The sequence below is a fragment of the Hermetia illucens genome, chromosome 2 (assembly GCF_905115235.1).
Source record: "Hermetia illucens chromosome 2, iHerIll2.2.curated.20191125, whole genome shotgun sequence".
NCBI lineage: Eukaryota > Metazoa > Arthropoda > Insecta > Diptera > Stratiomyidae > Hermetia > Hermetia illucens.
The window spans coordinates 181,954,632-181,976,001 of NC_051850.1; the positions used below are offsets into that span (position 1 = coordinate 181,954,632).

The 21,370-nt window shown below is 46.7% G+C and overlaps 1 protein-coding gene across 3 annotated transcripts in view; it reads right to left on the bottom strand.

The window, feature by feature from the left end:
- Window positions 1–21,251, bottom strand: part of LOC119648020 (cytoplasmic tRNA 2-thiolation protein 2) — a 39,757-nt gene extending 18,506 nt beyond the window's left edge. Inside the window, exons 1-2 of one of the 3 annotated variants that reach the window (XM_038049429.1) lie at window positions 21,121–21,251; window positions 5,084–6,352 (exon numbers count right to left, since the gene is read on the bottom strand). In XM_038049429.1, the coding sequence (XP_037905357.1) occupies window positions 5,084–6,328 (1,245 nt within the window). In that variant the 5' untranslated portion in view covers window positions 6,329–6,352; window positions 21,121–21,251. The remainder of the gene's footprint in view (window positions 1–5,083; window positions 6,353–21,120) is intronic. The other 2 variants (XM_038049432.1, XM_038049431.1) reach the window with 2 other exon arrangements.
- Between the last annotated feature and the right edge of the window lie 119 nt (window positions 21,252–21,370).

Here is a 21,370-nt window from a genome sequence, read left to right on the forward strand (position 1 = left end):
GAAATTTTTCGTTGAGAAATTTCGTCACCATATGACGCAAGTTCGTGCAACGCCAATCTCTCAACATGATAGAAGGAAGGTGTTCGTCCACAAGGATCTTTCTACATGCTCACACGTGTTCGTGCGAATTGATCGAGTGAAGAAGCCGCTAGAGCATCCGTACGAAGGACCATATAAGGTGTTAGAAAGACTTTCCGACAACGTTTTTAAAATGGAAATTCAGGGCAAAGCAACAAATATCAGCGTCGAGCGACTAAAACCTGCCTATTTCGAAGTAACATCTGATCCAACGGAAGCAGCCCAACGACCAATAAGTTTGGCTCCCAAAACGTATGTAGGACCAAGAGCGAAACCAGCGAATGAGAGGCGAGTAATATTCGATACGTAGTTTTCCTGCCGTTAACCGTCAAAACTACTCAGGAGGGAGCAGTGTAGCGACATGGTAATGACATGACAGCACCAACATGGCAACGCCTTTCAACAGCTGATATGTTCAACAAAGTAACGTCACTATATGGATCGGCAAGGATATAAATTCGACGCCATCCGACTCTTTTACACACTCTTTCTCTCGACCTTCTCGGTGTTTGTTGAATAAATGGGTAGAACCTTAAAAACATACTTTTTCATGTTTCTACATCCATAGTGGGAGGCCACTGAACTTCTTTCAATAGCCGCGAGCGAGCACGGAGCTCACACATTATAAAATGCTAATAGTTGAGACTGAATTGATTTTTAGAAAGGGAAGTTAACGAAGTTGACTAAATGTAAACAATCAAAATAAATTATGTAAAGAAAAATATAATAATTAGAATAACAAATAGTTTAAGCGGACATACAGGCTTGATACTGGTGACCCCGAATGGACGTACGCAAGTTGAAGTTTCCTGACAAGACACGGGCGCAAACCAGAAACCCTTCCTGCAGGCGTGCAAAAATTATGTTTCTCAACCCCGAAATTTTGCTGCTTAACCCATTATGCATATGCTGAGTGTTCGCACCACAACCTATTAAAAATTCAAGGCCACTTGATTCTGCATACAATACCAGATCCCTTAGTTCTTGCGTCGGCGAAGGGCACAAAGAATTACAGGGTAAGTAAACAGAGGCAACTATGACGTTTCTACTCATACCATTAACCTGGTATTGTAAGTTGACCGCAGCAAGGTCCTGGCAATTGTCTTAGCATGGTTGCCTTTAAAAATTTTGACATAAGAGCGCGTGCCCTCGGTCTCGAGGATCTTTCATCGAAGAAGATCCTAGCCCCCTTAACGGATTCTGTTAAAACGAACCCATGGCTCTTAAACCAGAAATATATAAGGACTTTGCCAGCCTTGCCGCCAGTAGATAGGAATAAACTTTGGCATAACTGAGACGTCTGCTGCGTTCAGTGTGGATCTCACCGGGGTTACCAGCTTATCCTCACTTTCCGCCGAAAGTTCCGCTTTCTTGCGTCCGATTTCTCCGGATATCGCCGCACTTGGTGGTGCAGCAACGTCCATGCCTCATTCCCAAGAAACTTCGCCTTCTTTCGCAGTGCTTTCTGTTGTCGTCAGCTAGGAGCCCTCCCAGGTTCACGGTGTCCGGACTGCATGGATCTGTTTTCACATACACGTGTTAGACCAGTTGCGTCCACATTACTAGCTTCCCTTTCTTCCGTTTTTCTGGGTACAGGTGGAGGAGAAGTTTCTGACAGACAAGACTGTAGTCCCTTCTCCTTCACGGCTACACTTTCCTTCTGCTGAGCCTTCCTCTCCCGTAAAGCTACGACATTAAACGCGAACGCAGCAAAAATGGCTATAAACTTCTCTATTTTGGTAGCCCACACACTCAATATGGTGTTAGCATTGCCATTTCAGAGGATTTCCGTGATGCCATTGAAGAAGTCGAACAATTTGATGATCGGCTGATGAAGCTCACCATTATATCAGCTGATCACACTATTCACTTCTTCATTGCGTACGCACCACAGACAGATCGACCTGATACCGAGAAATAAGCCTTCTGGCAACTTCTCGATGAAAAGACTTGTCACGTGCCTGCTAACGACTATATCATCATTGCCGGCGACCTTAATGGTCATGTGGGTGAAAAGGCAGACGTTAACAGGTGCCATAGGGGAAAGGGATTCGGAGTGCGCAACGAGGGTGGCGAGCGTATAATCGATTTTGCGGACACCCATGACTTTGTACTTATGAATACATGGTTCATCAAACGTTTGTCTCATCTTCCTACATTTCATAGTGGGAACAGTAAAACGTAAATCGATTATATTCTCATAAGACGCCAACATTTTACCACTGTCACTGATTGCAAAGTCGTTCCCTATGAGGCCACCGCGTCTCAACATTGGCCGTTGATTGCCGTCCTACGATAAAACAGCGCACTGGCCGCGACGCATTAAATGGTGGCGATTTCCTGAGAAGAAAGAAGAAATGATCTCACTCACGCCATTACCGACCATTACGAATGTGGAAGAATCATGAAATCAAACGAAAAACACGATCCACAAAGGGGCCTATGCAACCCTCGGGGTCACCAAGCGGTACATCAACCGAGATACTTGGCTTTGGAATGATGATGTTGAAATGAAGGTCCGTGAAAAGAAACGCCTCTACCACAAATTTCTCGACGATAAAACGCCTGCTAATTGGCAAATTTATAAGAATGCCAACCGGGAAGCAAAAAAAGCGGTCACTGTCACCCGAGCGAACCATTTCAAAAATCTTTACGATAAACTGGACACTCGGGAGTGCAAGAGAGATCTGTATCGACTTGCTAAAAGCCGTAATGAACGCACACAGGATGTCGAACATTTCTGTTGCGTTAATGTCAAGAACAGTACTTTGCTTACCAATCGTCGAGCCGCAACGGATAGATCGCAAGAATATTTCGAGTAGATTTCAACTAAAGAATTTGCTCATCCTCCACTTCCACAATCATTGCCGACATTTGGAGCAGTTCCACCAGTCAGCGCAAGTGAAGTCGAGGAGGCAATAAAACAAATGAAATCGAGGAAAGCAACAGGACCTGACGACATCGCATCTGAGCTCTGGAAGGCGAAGAGCTGGGACCCAACAATGTGGCTCAGTGAATTCTTTAATCGGGTTATTCAGGAAGGAAGAACACCATCTGACTGGCAAGAAAGTACCACTGTTCCAATATGGGAAAAGAAAGGTAGTCCAGCAGAATGTTCAAATTACCTTCCGATCCGGTTACTTTCCCATATCATGAAGATTTTTGAACACATTCTTGACAACCATATTCGCGAAATCGTTGAAATAGCCGTGAATCAAGCCGGATTTGTCAAAAACTGCGAAACTACTGACGCAATACACACTACGCAGTTACTCATGGAGAAACACCATGAGAAGCATCGCCCTCTTTACATTGTATCTCTGGATCTAGTGAAAGCGTTTGACCGTGTACCACACGAACTCATCTCGTATGCATTACGACAAGACTTAGGGCCAGAAAAACTCGTGCGCTGTGTTCAATCGCTCTACCACGATCCGAAAAGTAAAATTCGAAGTATTACGGGTGTATCAAAACCGCTTCGTGTCTCTGTTGGTGTTCATCAAGGAAACGCCCTCTCATCATTCCTCTTTGTTCTTGTTATGGACACCGTCACACGGGACATCCAACGTCCGGCGCCCTACACACTGCTTTATGCAGATGAGGTTTTCCTAGCATCTAATAGCAAAAATGATCTAGAGCAACTTGTCCAACAATGGAATGATCCCCTCATGCAACACGGTCTCAGATTGAATCTAACTGAATTTTTGACGACCAATCCCCATGAAACAGACACAATCACTGTCAGCGGCAGTGATCTGCCCAGAACTGAGCAATTTAAATACCTCGGGTCAACGCTATCAGCGTTATGAAATTGCTTCACGCATTAACGCTACCTGGATGAAGTCGCGTTCCACAACTGGTGTCTTTTGTGATCGACGTATCAACGAACGTCTCAAATCTAAAATTTACCGCAATCTCGTCCGTCCTGTCGCTCTCTATGGTTCTGAGTGTTGGCCGACCATAAAAGACAATGAACGGCGTCTTGCGGTAATGGAGACGAAGATGCTACGTTGGACTAGTGGCGTCACACGTTTTGATCACATCTGCAATGAGGATATCCACGATCATTATGGTGTTGCACCGATCGTGGAAAAGTTGCGAGAGAGGCGACTTCGATGGTATGGTCACGCAATTCGTGCTAACGAGAATTCACTTGCCAAGATTTGTCTAAACATCGAGGTTGATGGTAACCGACCAAAAGACAGGCGTTGTTTCGGCCTGGAAGCTGATAAAGACAGAAACCGTAACGTAGCGTTGTGTGAAGCATCAAAAATCAGTCTGCGAAGAACATCTTGTGTGTTGTCTACATTATATAGAATAGAACAGTTGTACTCATCACATTGGAATTAACATAGGTTGAAAAAAAAAAGTTAGTTCGAAAGAAATATTTTTTTATAATGAAATACATAATACAACTTAAGTATTTAATATTTAATAAATGAAGTGAAATATTATCATTTATCATCAAATCCAGTGTAGTAGGTGGGAGGTACTAAAAAACCTTTACAGACAAAGGGTTCAACTTCGTTGTAGCACTTCGGGGTGTTATCACTCTTCTATGCACTGCTCGACCTCCAGGGCCAATTTGATGCCGGATTTCTTCCAAAGATTGGTTTTACCAGTTTTTTCTTCAATTCTGCTTCTGGTTATTCACTATTAACTTCATTTTCTGTGCTCCTTATTCACTTTCGGATAATTTCCCTGCGCGTTGTATATTAATTGCTCTTCATTACAATCATGTTCATTGTAACGATTCTCGTTCTTTTCGTCTCGCGTCTCTCTCCTTAGTTAAGCACTCTCCTCTCTACACTGTTATCTCTCTCTCTCTCTTCTTTACATACCCTATTCTGGCGCTTGATCTTATAATCGCCCGTTCCTACATTGTATTTTTTTTTTCGATTTGTTTTTGCTTCTTCCGTTCCTTCTGTCTCTGGCGCATCCGTTGTAATTTCGCCTTCTTCCTGTCCCCCATCTCTCCTTTTGTTCCTGTCATCTTTTCATGATTTCTTTCCTCCTTTTTTCCTTTTTTTCCTTTTCTTCCTGATATCTTTTCATGATTTCCTACCTCAATTTTCGTGCTAACCTCTCTCAAGATGATTCCTGACTTCCCTATTTCGGTGTCATCAAATTCAATGGTTTCCTCTTTTAGCAAAGTTTTCTTTGCAAACTTTGCCAGATTGTATCTCCTTTCCTTTTCTGATAAAAAAGGTTTAATGATTTTCGCACTTTTTACTTCAACAATTGTTTGAAGTTCGTGGGCATATTTGGGTGGAAGTAGTATCAATAGTTCTAATCCCTTCGCTAATACTATTTCAACCCGAAAAGTTTCCGTGAGAATTGGCATCAAACTGTCAATAACTTCATCTATATACAACTCGGTCACGGCTTTCCCTGCTAGGCTGTTGTCAGGGTATGCTGCCTGCAAGTAATATGTTTCCTTGCTCCTTTGCCCCAATTTAGCCACATCTAGAAAAGCTTTTAGGTTTTCTATTAGTATCGGGTGTTCTTTACGTTTATTTTCAGTGAGCTTGTCCTCAATTAAGCCAAGTACACTGATAATTGGTGTCCTTACACCTGCTTCAATGTAGTTCAGGCATAGTACTGTCAGATTTACATTGTCAATTTCCCATTGTTGCAGTATGTCTCGAGCTCTCAGCTTGTTCCCCACTTCCCCCTTTTCAATTCTAATATACCTTTCGTGGTACCGTCTTCCACTTCTGAGGCTGCTGATCCTTATGCTTAGGTTCACATCTACCAGGTGCAATGGATGGTCTTCGTCCCATATGATTTTGATTTCTGTCCCTTTCGATCTGCAATGAAAATGGAATATTGGTATTTTCCATGTCGCTGCTTTGTCTTCTTCCACGTTCATCCTCTTCAGATTCCACAGCAGCTGTGTTAATATTCTTGCCATTTTCTTTTGGATTTGGTCCCTATAGGCCCATCGCACTTTCCCATTGATCAACCCTGGTCCGCTGCTCCATTTGTATCCCATTTTGGCATCTGCCTCGAGCTCTTTGTTGATATTCTCTATAGTATTCAATCGCGCTAACCTCTTCCCATCCATTTCTTTAATAGTTGCTTTCAGTTTTTCACGATTTGGTGCCTGTCTCTGCTTCTTTGTCCTTTTTCCGGCTGGCGTCACTGCTAATGCTGTCGTTGATTTTTCTTGCTTCACCTTACTGCTTCCTGCTACTCCAGATGCAACTATCACCGTGGGTTTTTCTTCCTTCACTATCATGTGCTCCATGTTGCTGATAGTCGTTGGTTTTCACTGTAAAGGTTTTGATTGTTAGATTCCTGTTGATTTGTTGTCAATTGATGGGGAGTTGGGGGTGTTACGGGTGGGAAATATAATGAACGAAGTACGGACAGTACACTTTTTTATTACAAAATTACTTAATTAATTTTCCTTCTGTTTATTGTTTAAGAAGTAAGAGCATTAAGACATCAAGACAATAAAATGACAATATCATCATCAACGGCGGAATAACCGGTATCCGGTCTAGGCCTGCCTTAATAAGGAACTCCAGACATCCCGGTTTTGCGCCGAGGTCCACCAATTCGATATCCCTAAAGATGTCTGGCGTCCTGACCTACGCCATCGCTCCATCTCGGGCAGGATCTGTCTCGTCTTCTTTTTCTACCATAAATATTGCCCTTATAGACTTTCCAGACGGGATCATCCTCATCCATACGGATTAAGTGTCTCGCCCGCCGCAACCTATTGAGCCGGATTTTATCCACAACTTGACGGTCATGGTATCGCTCATAGATTTCGTCGTTATGTAGGCTACGGAATCGTCCATCCTCATGTAAGGTGCCAAAAATTCTTCGGATTATTCTTCTCTCGAACGCGGCCAAGAGTTCGCAATTATTCTTGCTAAGAACCCAAGTCTCCGAGGAATAGATGAGGACTGACAAGATCATTGTCTTGTACAGTAAGAGCTTTGACCCTATGGTGAGACGTTTCGAGCGGAACAGTTTTTGTAAGCTGAAATAGGCTCTGTTGGCTGCCAACAACCGTAGACGTATTTCATCGTCGTAGCTGTTATCGGTTGTGATTTTCGACTCTAGATAGGAGAAATTATTATCATTTGTATTTTGATGTAAGCAAGTCCCTACTTGGCTGTTAAAATCCCCAAGTATGATTTTGATATCATATCTGGGACAGGCTTCGAGGGTTCGTTCTACTGCCTTCCTTCTCCGACTCTGCAGTCTCCTCTGTAGGAGCGTGAACGTTAATGGAGCTTATATTCCTAAATTTGCCTCGCAAGCGCAGAGTGCATAGCCGTTCGCTTATGTTTTCAAAGCCGATAACAGCAGGTTTCATTTTTTGGCTGACTAGGAAACCTACTCCGAGCACATGGTTTACTGGATAACCGCTATAATATATGGTATAGTGGTTCTTCTCCAGGAAACCGGTCCCTGTCCATCGCATGTCTTGTAACGCTATTACATCAGCCCTATATTGGGACAGGGTATCAGCTAGCTGCTTGGCAGCTCCATCTCTGTACAGGGAGCGCACGTTCCATGAGAAAATACGTTGTTGTGACTTCGTAACAAGTTGTTTTCCGTGCTCTACGCAGACGATCTTAAATTGTTTCCCTCTGTTTCGTCTCCGCTGGACAGTGCTCTCTTACAGTCCAACCTTGATAATTTAGTCCGTTGGTGTTCGGTCAACAAGCTAATACTGAATATGAACAAATGCCACTGGATGTGCTATTCGCCCACTCCAGCATCCTTTTCCTGTTCTCTCAGTGGACAACCCCCTTCACTACTGATTTCCTTCAAAGACCTGAGTGTATAGGGTCTACAAATAAGTTCTGTCGGTTTTCACAATAGCGTAGCTTGTTTTTTATTCCATTGAACCACATTTCCAAACATTCATCGGAAAGCTACTGTCAATAGGCACAAACGTCAGTATAAATTATTTAATTGAAGTGTAAACAACAATACTTTTTTCATCAACGAAAATGGCCAATTTTGTACCAAATAATGTGTTTTTGCGGGGATTTCTACTTCATTATTTCAAAATGAAGAAAAAAGCAACCGAAAGTCATCGCATTTTAGTGGAAGTTTATGGTGACCATGCTCTATCTGAGCGAACGTGTCAGAGGTGGTTTGGACGGTTTAAAAGTGGCAATTTTGACTTGGAAGACGAAGAGCGCGCCGGACGGCCAACAGTTTTTGAAGATGAAGAATTAGAGGCATTGCTCGACCAGGATCCACCGCAAACGCAAGAAGAAATTGAAATAATAAAACTTGTTGTTTCTTTTTCGTTGGTGTGGGTATTTATTCTTGCAAATACCGATATTTCGGGAACCACTTGTTCCCTTCATCAGTGCAAACAAGTTCGGGAACCACTTGTTCCCTTCATCAGTGCAAACAAGTTCACTTGTTTGCACTGATGAAGGGAACAAGTGGTTCCCGAAATATCGGTATTTGCAAGAATAAATACCCACACCAACGAAAAAGAAACAACAAGTTTTATTATTTCAATTAATTAATCGTTGGAAACACCGCATAATTTCACTCTGACCGCAAGAAGAACTTGGAAAAACACTTGGAGTCACTCAGCAAGCCATTTCCCACCGTTTAAGAGCAATGGGAATGATCCGAAAGGTCGGAAATTGAGTTGAGTATGAACTGAAGCCAAGAGACGTCGAACGCCGTTTTTTCACGTGCGAACAACTGCTCCAACGACAAGAAAGGAAGGGTTTTCTGCATCGAATAGTTACTGGCGATGAAAAGTGGATCCATTACGATAATCCCAAGCGTCGGGCAACGTGGGGATACCCCGGCCATGCCTCATCATCGACGGGCAAAGCGAGTATTCATGGTGAGAAGATCATGCTGTGTATATGATGGGACCAGCTGGATGTGGTATGCTATGAGCTGCTAAAACCGAACGAAACGGTTACGGGCAACCTCTACCGACGTCAAATGATGCGTTTGAGCCGCGAACTCAAGAAAAAACGGCCGCAATACCAGCAAAGGCATGATAAAGTTATTTTGCAACATGACAATGCTCGTCCACATGTTGCACAGCCCGTTAAAACATATCTAGAAACATTGAAATGGGAACTCCTACCCCACCCGCTGTACTCTCCAGACATTGCTTCTGATTACTATTTGTTCCGGTCGCTGCAGCATGGCCTGGCTGACCAGCACTTCTCCAATTACGAGGAACTCAAAAAATGGCTCGATGAGTGGATAGCGGCCAAGCCGGCCAATTTTTGTCGCGATGGTATCTATGAATTGCCTGAAAGATGGAAGAAAGTTGTGGCTAGCGATGGGCAATACTTTGAACAATGAATGTATAACCAATTTTTCACAATAAAGCTTCAAATTTAACAAAAAAAACCGACAGAACTTATTTGTAGGCCCTATAATATTCGACGACAAACTTCGTTTCAATTCCCACTTCGTTGACATCATCAAAAGAGCTTCCGAAATGTCTGGTTTTATTCTACGTTCCTCCTCCGACTTTACCTCAATTCGGCCCCCCTTAATACTCTCCTATTCCCTTGTCAGGAACATCCTTGAATATTGCTGTGTAGTCTGGTCCCCTTCCGCATTCATGACTGCCGCGCTCTTGAAGTTGTACAACGAAAATTCACCCGGACCCTCTTTTACAGAAAGAACCTTCTACGGGTTGATTATCCGTCACGACTGCGCACCCTCAATCTTCCCTCCCTACAGCAACGCCGTATCTTCCTTGATATGTGTACTCTTTCCAAACTCTGCAATTGTCTGATGAACTGCTCCTCCAACTGGGATATTACTTTCCGGATCACCTCGTCTCATAACACACGTAGTGCGGACATTTTTGATGTACCCTTCGCGGAGCTCGAGATTTACTTCCACTCTTCGATCGCGAGGCTATGCCGGTCCTGCAACACCCTACAGCTTGGGTCCTTGGACTCTCAAAATATTAGGCGATGACGGCTTTACGGTTTCTTACCAGGGCAGATGCAAATCGTCAGACGCTGCCTCACCTCTCCCCTGGGAGCAGCGTGACCGAAGCGGCTCGCTCCTTTATATAATTCGCAGAACAAAACAAGACTACGAATTATATTGAGCGTAAATCCGCCCTATTAGCCAAAACTTGGCCAGAGCTGAAAATATTTTTTTTGAGAATTGCGGGGTCCTAAGTCCGCATCACTCTGGACTCTATTTCCGCCTCTAGTTTTAAGCGTAAAATAAGCCATTCACTTGCTCCTCCATCTGTGGACAATATGTAATAAGGAATTTGTTTTCTGTGTGTTGTGCTCATTAAATAAATAAACTTCGTTATTAATGTGGGTTACAGTTACACTCTTATCCTCGATGGGGCCAGGGATTAACTGGAAAGATCGTTGGTATTGGATTCGGCCATAGGATCCTCTGGATATAACATTGTACCGGATACAGCCATAAGCTAGCAGGGGAAGGTTGAATACCCTCCATTTCTATGGGATCAACCGTGGTGCCAAGTGTGCTATCTGATAGTGAACTTCCCTTGCGAATGGATCTAATGTGAGCCACTTGATCATTAACACTTGGCTTGATCTGTTTAGATGAAATAGAATACGGCGCATCCGCCACTTTTTCTTGTTTTAATACTTATTTTTCTTCAGCCCTTGTCCCGTCCAAAAGCGAGGTCGGCTCGTCGTGATCGGTTACGCCATTTGGTTTTATCAAATGCCTGATCTATGTAGATGCAATCGCGAAGCTTCCCCATCCAGCGTATCAAGCCATCGTTATTTTGGCCGGCCTTTGTATCGCTCAACATCAACGGGGCAAATCATGTTACTCGCAACGTGGATAACGGAACAAAACTACGCGGCTTAACAAGAATTAATTTGATTAAACAAAACAAACCACTCCGAGCAGAATTCACAACGTAGCTTTGTAGTGAAAACTCGAAAACACAATTACCACGGTTCAAACTGTTCCACTCGCTTAACAGATCTCGGATTCGGAACTTGACATTCTAAATATGCAGCATAATTGTCCACACACCTGCACACTGTAATGCACGTAGTCAATAGAGTCGAGTTAGGTCGCGCATTATTATTTTGTTTGGAGTATTGCCAAGAAATTGAAGTAATTTGTCCAGTTCTACTTTATTTTTACTTCCTCTGATGGTTCTGTTGAACTCATCTTGAGGATTCCTCATCCAGTTGTTCTGATTTGCTCTTTTCTCCAGCGGAGAGAAGGCAACGTCATAATCAACATCACAGTCCAATGAATCATAATATTTTTTTTACTTCTTTGGTAGCTTCCCTTATGGAGATATTTCAGACCCTACGAAGGTTAGTTTGACTATTCGAGATAGAAGGAAGACATCTTTGTTTTCCTTAGATCTGAAATTCAGGCTTTGTACTTTCGTTACTTTAATCGGAGAGTTTATGTCCTGCAATATTTCTTCTTCGGAGAAATCAGTGGGGATACCTTTGATAATTCCAAATCTGTGAGTATCTCTCAAGGAAATGTATGCTCTTAGCCCTAATGTAGTCAAGCGGCTGTCGGATTGCAGATTGTTCGCACAGGACGCTGACTTACAATAAACTTTTTGTCCTTGTAGGCCCATGTTCCTTGACCATAACTACCTGGTCATTGAAATTAAGACGCCTCGTAAGCTTATGGAAATTGATGGGTTTGAAAGCCTCAATTCTTTCTTGACCATTAATTTTTTCTATGTATGTTTTAGGGTTGCTTCTCTCCACACATGCTATGTACGCTTTACATTGAGAGTTCTCATTGTGTTTCACACTGGGGTTGTTTGCTCCATAGGAACTATGTTTTACTTCTCCATTGGAGAAAAAGTTTTACCTAAGTCCTGAAACTTGCAACCTCAGGAAAAGCTTTAAGTTGAACTCTGATTGGTAGAATTCCAGAAATCTTTGGCTTGGACAGGCTCCTCGATGCCCTTCTCTCTTTCCTGGTTAGGACACAGCCTCCGACTTCTGTTGGGCTTTTGAACTGTGGCCCTACAGGTGCCGGAGGAGATGTTGAAATTTGGGAGACGGACCGGTCTAGGTTTATTTTCGCTTTGTCTGGGGGTTCACACTCTCAGAAATAAAACTTAAGCACTTACCTTCTGTTAGCAGGAACATATTCACAGCCAAACAAGAACACAAAAAGAAACACGGTTTATTGCACCCACGCGGACAGGCAAAAAGAGATTTAACTTCAAACTAAACAGCACTGTCGATACAAACACGAAGTGCATCCGTCCACGGCAGATGTCACGAAAAAAGTGTGTCTACTTTCACAAAAGCAAACCAATTAAATTTTTTTTTGTTTTTGGGTGTGGAGTAGGTGAATGCGTTTACGCACAGAATGTTGGACTCCCGCAACAGCACGCTATCGGACTACCAACTAACTCCAGGCTAGCCCTCCCGCTCTCCCGGCCTTGGGAGCCTTCAAGTCAGGGAGTTCCTTTCACCAACGGGAAGGAAGTTGTTAGTTCAAGGAACCCCTTACCGTCCGATCCCTCCACCGGTCGAGTTCAATCTTCTTCGCAATAAGAAGAGCCCGAACATAATGCACAATAAGATTCCAGCGCTCTTCAGCATCTCTCTGACAATGTTGTCCGGAGAGAGCCCCCCTGTGTCTGCATAAAGCTGCTAACGAAAGCCGTCCCACCTCTCGCAAGAGAAAAAGGTGTGTTCAGCGTCGTCCGCCACTACATTGCATAACACACAATCAGGAGATCGCACCTTCCCGATCCTATGCAGGTGAAACTGGAAACCTCCATGCTCACTTAGAAGTTGGGTAAGGAAGTAATCAATCTCACCGTGCGTTCGGTTTTACCACGGGTCTAATTTGTCGATGAGCCGCGCAGTCCATCTGCCCCTTGGCTCATTTTTCCAAGAAAGTTGCCACTCGGTAAGGGTGCGTTGACGTTCTTCACGGGCAACCACCTCTCTGAAGTTCTCGCTCTTACGGCGGTAGAAAGCTTTGCGCTCCTTGGCAAGGAAAGCAACGAGGATTACTCTCGCGATCACCATCACAGCCGGTTCGGAGACGGTGCGATAAGCAGACGTCACTCGCAAAGCTCCCCGCCTCTGCACTTGAGCAAGACGTTTACGATGCACCTCCTTGTCAAGGGCATCAGCCCATACCTCCGCACCATAGAGAAGGACGGACTGCGTTGCTCCCATGAGGAGACATCTTCTAGTTGATATAGGGCCGCCGACATTCGCCATTAGCAGACTCAAGCCCGCGACTCCTGCTGCAGCCCTGTCTGCGGCTGCTTTGATTTGCTCGAAGAAGCTCATCTTCGAGTCGAGCATTAAACCAAGGTATTTAATCGTTGGTTTTGGCTCTATAGTCAACTCGCCAATCGATATGGGACGCAAGGTCGGGATTCTCCTTCTGGTCAGGATGACTACTTCGGTTTTTTCCAGCGCAAGGTTGAAACCGTGAGCAGTCATCCATCCACTTACCCGTCGCATCAATATGCCAAGTCTGCTTTGCGCCTGTTCAACAGTGCGTCCGGCAACAAGTGCCGCAACGTCATCTGCATAACCGACCAGGCGCGACTCTTCGGGCATATCGAGTCTCAGCAGACTATCGTAGGAAGCGTTCCAGAGGTCCGGCCCTAGGATGGATCCCTGCGCTACTCCCGACGTGATTTCCATCCTCCTCTGGCCCTCTAGCGTCTCATAGAACAGGGAGCGGTCTTTCAAATAATCCCTCAATATCCGCAAGAGATAGCTAGGCACGTGAAAGGAGTTCCCTAGTGTGCCTAGCATATCTGTCCATCTTACGGAATTGAAGGCATTTCTGACATCAAGCGTTATGAGGAGCACTATTCGTCGAGATCGGCGGCTCTGTGCCTCGGCTCGATGAACCACATCTACGACCTTCATAACAGCATCCACTGTAGATCTCCCAGTTCTGAACATGAACTGTCTTGCGGATAAGTCCCCGGCAGCCCGGATCGCTTCAGCGACTCTACTCTTGATGAGCTTCTCGAGCACTTTTCCGGCCCTGGCAAACATACACAGAGGTCGGTATGCAGACGGGAGCTCCGGGTCTCCTTTACCCTTACTGATCAACACGAGTCTGGCCACTTTCCAGCGACAAGGAAAAATGCCCTCCTTCAAGCACGCGTTGAACACTTCGAGCAGCAATTCTGGCCGTTGGCGGAACACCAGTTTGTAAACTTCCGCCGGGATGCCATCAGGACCTGGCGCCTTCCTGTTTTTCATAGTGAGAACCGCTTCTTCGAGTTCTCCCATTGTGAAAAGGTGGCAATCCTCGACGCTTTCCGCGCTATTTACATCAACCCGTACAGGGTATCTGGGGAACAATGCCCGCACAATGCGGTCCATCTGGTCGGTACTTAGTATGCAGGGCCTCTGCAGAGCCCCGATTTTCCGGGTGACAAGCTTATAGCCAAGTCCCCACGGGTCATCATTCACCTCATTAACAAGATTTTGCCAGCCGCGAGCTTTGCTTTTATTGATAGCGCTGCGGAGTCTCCTTTTTGCTGATCTATATTGTGCCTTTATGGCACATGCCTCCTCGTTGGCGTACAAACGTTGTGCCAAACGGCGGAGCTTATGACACTCCTTCCGTAGGTCGGCAATTTCCGCCGTCCACCAGTACATAGAAGGCTTGCCGCGCCTGGGTCCTCTCCGGGGCATGGAAGCCTCACATGCCGTCGTTATCAGATTCATCACTGAATTTACGACGGTGTCAGCTGCGACACCACCACCCCCCGGAGTGCCCCCAGCGCGGCCCTACCTGCTCCAAGAGCTTCGACGAACCTTCCGATGGTCACCCTCGCGACATTCCACACGCAGGGGGAACGTCGTGTTGGTGCTCGCCGGCAAGTAGCGTCAAACACTTCGAACGCAATGTACTGATGATCACTTGCCGAGAAGTCTTCTAGGACTCGCCACCCGTTCACCGATGATGCCAGAGATTCCGACGCAAAAGTGATGTCGGGAATGCTTCCTTCACAACCTAGGCGCCGAAACGTTGGCGTGGATCCGGTGTTTAAAATTACGAGCCCGGTTCTCGCCGCCATTTCCAGAATCCGTTTCCCTCTGGAGTCTGATTGAGGCATGCCCCATTCAAGAGCCCTGGCATTAAAATCACCGCCAACCAGGATTCGTCCCTCCATGTTCGAAACGGCGTCCTCCAGAGCATCAAGCCGGCGCTGAAAGTCCGGAATCGACTCATTCGGCGTCAGGTAAACGCTAAAAAACGTCATCCCTAAACACCGGATGCAGACAAATCCGTCCCCCCGGCCTTCGGCAAGAACACGAAGTCGAACGTCGGCCCGATCCCAGATGGCAGCGGTGCCCGATAAGTCGAGATACCATGAGAACGGGTCCTTGTTTCGGTATTGCTCGCTAATCAGCACTAGATCAGCATTTACTTCCGCAGCGAACTGTGCTAGCAACTGGTGAGTGGTTGCACTCCGGCGCATGTTAATTTGCAAAATGCGGATCATGGCGTTCGCACCCTAGCCCTCTCCAATTCCGCCCTGAAGATCGGACACCGTCCCGAGCCCGCAGTGTGTACGACGCTTTCACCAGACGCGCCACGATCCCACAACTCTCGCTTTCCTTGCAAGTCTTCGCTTGATGACCCGCTTGGCCGCATCTCCGGCATGCAAGCTGCTGACGTGTGTCCATAGTCCAGACACCTGTAGCACTTGGTGGGGACTATCCGCATTCGTACCCTGCATACTACCCATGCGATTTTGATTCTCCCGCTGTTGAGGAGTTTCCTCGCATATTGCTCGGGGACTTCCACGGCGAGCTTTTGGCCTCGAGCATTTACAGAGGTAATACCTACCCGGGCATTGGTCACCTCTGGACATTCACGCTTTAGCGCCTCCTCTACTTTGGCCTTTTCTGTGAGGCAGTCAAGATCCCGTATTTCTAGAGAGTACATGGGTTCTAGGCTGGAAACAAGAACCTTCTCCCCCAATAGCCCCTTGACCGCTTCGCAGAACGTGCTCTCGTTGGTCGTCTTTGGGCCCAGTTCGACGAGAACTCCACCACTCCTCGTTTTCCGTATCGAAGACACCTCTGCTCCGTTCTCCTCGGGTTTCATCCTGTAGTGGATTTCACTAAGGACTTCCGCAAATGTCTTGCCTTCCGTCGGCTTAATGAGCAGAACCGACGATCTAGTCCTTCTTCGTTTACTCGTTTTTTCCTCTACTGGTTTTGGGTTGGCAGCCTCCTTGCTTTTGGACAGACGTGTCTCTGGCGACGGAGTCCGTTGTTTCTTTTTATCCTTTTTCGCCTTCTTTTTTTGGGCCTTGGAGACTACTTCGATAAAGTCTCCTTCAGGCACGTCGTCCTCTTTCCGCTTTTTCCCCAGTTCACTTTGCAGAGGGCTATCTGCGGTCCGTTTGACGCAAGCAGCATTCTCAGCGGGGAGTGCGACTGTTTCTGCTCTACAATCGTCTTCCGCTGCTCTCCACGTTCGTCTATAAAAGGAAATGCGGTCCAGTAGTTCCTCCAGTTCCATCAGCCCGTTTTTGACACCTTTGCTGACGTTCCTCTGAAGGAACGTTGCCGATCACATACGTTTCACCACTGCTGCGCACTTTCTGATGAGCCTTTCCTCTTCGGCTCTAGCGAGGACGGTCGAATGCACTTTCACTCGATTTGTGTCCAAATCCATCTGCTTAGGACTAGCGTTTCTCACTGAGCTTACTTCCAAAACAGGGGCACTGCAAGGTAATGGAGTTGCCATCTCCGTACGGTCAGTCGCGCCACTTGATGAGGCTTCCTCTTTATTTGGGTGCAACGGTGTCTCATCGGGTATATCAGCCCTCGTTGCCTCTTTCACTGATCGCTGCGGTGAACGACGCATTTTTGTGCTCCGCCCAAACGCACGCAGCTCTTCCTCCTTGTCTGTTGTTTCGTCGTTTTTTTTATAATTTTCTGAATATTCTCCATGAAAAAAGATTGCTTAAACCTCACCAAAAAGAACCTCCGAATCATAGTGGGAATTCTCACTGGTCATTGTCGGCTGAACTATCACCTAGGGAAGCTAGGGATATCTACGGACACTGCCTGCAGGTTTTGTGAGGATGAGGACGAAACACATCCTGGGACAGTGTCCGGCACTTGAGCAAAGTAGGTCGAGGCATCTGGGAGAACACTTAATACCAGATGCAAAGCTGAAAGATCTGGAAGTAGGGAACATACTAAAGTTCCTAACGATTACAGGCCTAGCTGAGATACTATGATCAATAGGTACACTATACAGTGGAGAACGTACTCAAACTGTTAGCAGCAGGGAGAGTGAGAATAGGCTGGGTTATGTGTCGCCTTAGGAAACAGGTGGCGTTAAAACGATGCTTTAGATGCCTTGGCTTTGGTCACATTGCGAAGTTATGCACTAACCCAAATGACAGGTCAAAGCAATGTAGGAGATGCGGAGTGGAAGGCCATATCAGCAAGGACTGCGGAGCTGACCCAAATTGTCTACTGTGCAAAGGAAAGGAGGGTGTGGACCATCGGCACATTGCGGGCAGCAGCAGGTGCCCGGAATACAGGAGAGCCCTTAGCACGAATCGCAGATGAGGTTGATACAAATCAACCTCAACCACTCCGAGGCGGCGCAGGATCTACTCGCGCAAACCATCCGCGAGAAAAACATCGATGTGGCCATACTAAGTGAACCATACCGAAGCCGCGGTGGTAGCGTTTGGGTCAAAGACCAAACGGGCCAAGCAGCGCTGTGGACTTGTGGAGAACAAACCTTCCAAGAAATAATGGAGCACCCGGAGGAGGGCTTCATCAGAGCGAAGGTGAAGGGCATCCACATCTACAGCTGCTATGCTCCACCCAGCGCTACACTCGTCGAGTATGAGCGGATGCTTGCTGCTCTTGTTTTGGATGCAAGAGGACGTTGGCCGATCATAATAGGAGGTGATTTCAATGCGTGGGCTCTTGAATGGGGCAGCCGGATAACTAATGTCAGGGGACGTGTTCTCCTCGAAGCATTCGCGGAGCTGGACGTGGTACTGGCGAATGTTGGGTCTTCGTACACTTTCCGGGGAAGGGGCCTGGGGTCTATAGTGGACCTGACATACGTGAGTGCCACTTTAGCCAGTAGAATCGCTTGGCATGTCAGTGAGGACTATACTCACAGCGACCACCAGGCAATCTGCATAGAGATCAAGGGCGGATCGAGCTCGAAAAAGACTTTTCGCAGAATGCCGGGTGGTATGCTTGGCTGGACAGTGAAAGCTTTCGAGGGGGACACGTTTTCCGCGGTGCTCAAATCCGACATATCCCTGAATGGTACGGCTGGAGAGAAAGCCACGCAGATCACTCGATGGGTGACAGAAGCATGCGATGCTACTATGCCCAGAAGGCGATTGCTCCCCAGTAGGCAACCCAACTACTGGTGGAACAACGAAATCGCAAGTTTGCGAGCCGCATGTTTTCGGGCAAGGAGGCTTTGCCAGAGGCTCAGGGGAAAACCCGGTGGCGACGGTCGAGAGGAGGCACACAAGCAATTGCGTGGCCGCCTAAAGGAAGCCATTCGGAGGAGCAAAAGGAACTGCTTCAAACAGCTGTGCGACCATGCCGACATAAACCCTTGGAGCGAGGCTTACAGAGTGGTGATGAAAAGGCTGCGGAAATCACCCCAGGTGACCTGTCCGCACCTCCTGAAACAGATTGTTACCACTCTGTTCCCTCACCACGAAAATAGGGGAAGGCAAATTTTTGTCCAGCTAAATGACGGCATAATACCGCCTGTAACTGTGGAGGAGCTGCGGGAAATATGTGGTAGGTTCGGTGACAACAAGGCCCCAGGTTTGGATGGCATCCCCAACCGAGCTTTGAAACTGGCAGTGAAGACTAGGCCCGACCTTTTCGCCAACACCTTCGAGGCGTGCATAAAAGAAGGAATATTCCCTGCCCAGTGGAAAAAGCAAAAGTTGTTGTTGCTTCCGAAGCCTGGCAAGCCACCTGGAAACCCAGCGTCATATCGTCCTATCTGCCTGTTGGATACAATGGGGAAGATGATGGAGAGAGTCATCTACAACAGACTCCTGCCCATCGTCAAAGCCAGCAATGGTTTGTCGGAACGCCAATTTGGTTTCCGACGCGCCCACTCTACGGTGGACGCAATTGGCATGGTGGTAAACCTGGCAAAAGGTGCACTGATTTCTGGCGGCTGCTGTGCCGTGGTGGCGTTGGATGTTAAAAATGCATTCAGCTCGGTCAACTGGAATAGAATTAAAGGGGCGTTGGCTGACATAGGTGTCCCCGGATACTTAGCGAATTTGGTGGAAAACTACCTCTCAGAGAGGACTCTCTGGTACGGGACGGATGAGGGTCCCAAAGAGTACATTGTCACGGCCGGGGTACCACAGGGATCGGTACTTGGTCCCCTGTTGGGGAATATCATGTATAATGGGGTGCTTGCTCTTCCCGTCCTAGAAGGGGCTACGATTGTCGGCTTTGCTGATGACCTAGCTGTGGTTGTTGCAGAAAAATACCCAGAAGATGTGGAGATTTACGCGACGGAAACAGTGAGAGCGATAAAGTCCTGGCTAGAAAACGCCGGGCTGACCTTGGCGGACGCGAAAACGGAAGCGGTCTTAATAACAAACCGCAGGAAAAATAATACTGTAAAAGTGGAGGTCGGTGGACATACGGTTGTATCAAAGCCGGCTATTAAATACCTGGGGGTAGTAATTGAAACCAAATTGAGTTTTAGGACACACCTAGAGTATTCATGCCAAAAGGCAGCCAGTGCCACCACGGCACTTGCAAAAATGTTGCCAAATATTGGTGAACCGAAACATTGCCGGAGGTTGGTGCTAGCCGGAGTGGTGCGCTCCATCCTGCTCTACTCGTCGCCTGTGTGCGCAGAGGCGCTTGCAAACTCTCAGAGACGGAAGCAGGTGAACTCGGTTTACCGGCGGATGGCTTTGAGGGTTTGCAGTGCTTTTAGAACCACATCGGATGAGGCAGTATTGGTGGTGGCAGGCATGATCCCGGTTGACATTCTGGCCAAAGAAATGAGTGTCCTGTACAATGCAAGGCATATGGAGGGGCATGCACAGCGTAGAAATGCGGCAAGGTTAGAGTCGCTTGATCTCTGGCAACGCAGATGGGACGAGTCTGCGAAAGGTCGGTGGACGCACAGGCTCATTCCCAACATTAGGGTGTGGCTTGAGCGAAAACATGGGGAGACCAACTACCACATTACCCAGTTCCTCACGGGACACGGTGGTTGCTACAGGCAGTATCTGCACGGCTTTGGGTTGAATGATTCTCCGAACTGTCCCAAATGCGATGGCATACCGGAGGATCCAGAGCATGTGATGTTTCACTGCCCACGATTTGCGATGGAGAGAAGGAGCTTAAACCAGGTGCAGGGCAGGAGCGGGACCCCGGAGAGCTTGGTTACTGAGATGCTGGAGTCCGAGGAGAAGTGGCTTGCAGTTGGCTCCGCAATGATCCAAATGCAGGAAGAGTTGGTGAAGGAACAAAGAAGGAGGAAAGCTGCAAATAGGAGAAGGATGAGTGCCTAAGAGCAAACCTACCCCGCGAAGTAATACCTCAATGGTGGTCCCGCGGGGCTGGGGCTGGAGAGACCGGGGGTGGTTTTTAGTGGGCGTGAATCCCACACGCGCCCGCAGTAGTTCCGCCGTTCGGACGGCGGAGCTGCGGCGGACGTGTCTTTCTAAGATTTTCCACCTCCATGTACGCACAAAAAAAAAAAAAATAGGTACACTATAACCAGTAAAAGGGGCACAATAGTTCTTCAAGGACGCGGTGCGATTTTCCCTTAACAGAATAATAATAATGAGTTCTGAACACAAATTTACCGCGATAATGGAACGCAACTTAAAGCCTCCATCAAACAAGAGTTTTGATGTTAAATCGTTTAGTGTGTTTTGTCATGAATGAATCATCTTGAGAAGAAAATTTTAGGGCAAAAGGCAAAAAAGGGTAAAAGGGTGGTCTCACATCCTCTCAAATAAATAGCTCAGATGAATAGCTTTCAAGGATGTGCCAAGATTTTAGAATAAAAGAAAACATCGCTCACCTGAATTTCTGATCGAATATCACTAGAACTGTAATGAATTTAATTGAAATCAAACACAAAAATAGATCAACTCCGACCGCCGAAACCCAAAACTATCAACAAATAGCTGCTGTGGCGCAATGACAGTGGAGACCATGTGCACAACAAAACTCTCCCATCCACCCCTCAATTTTGCTTACTTCTGACACTTCCAAGCGCCGGCTCACTACCAGTCGGTTTGCGTCTCGGCTTTCACCACCGGAAAGCTCCG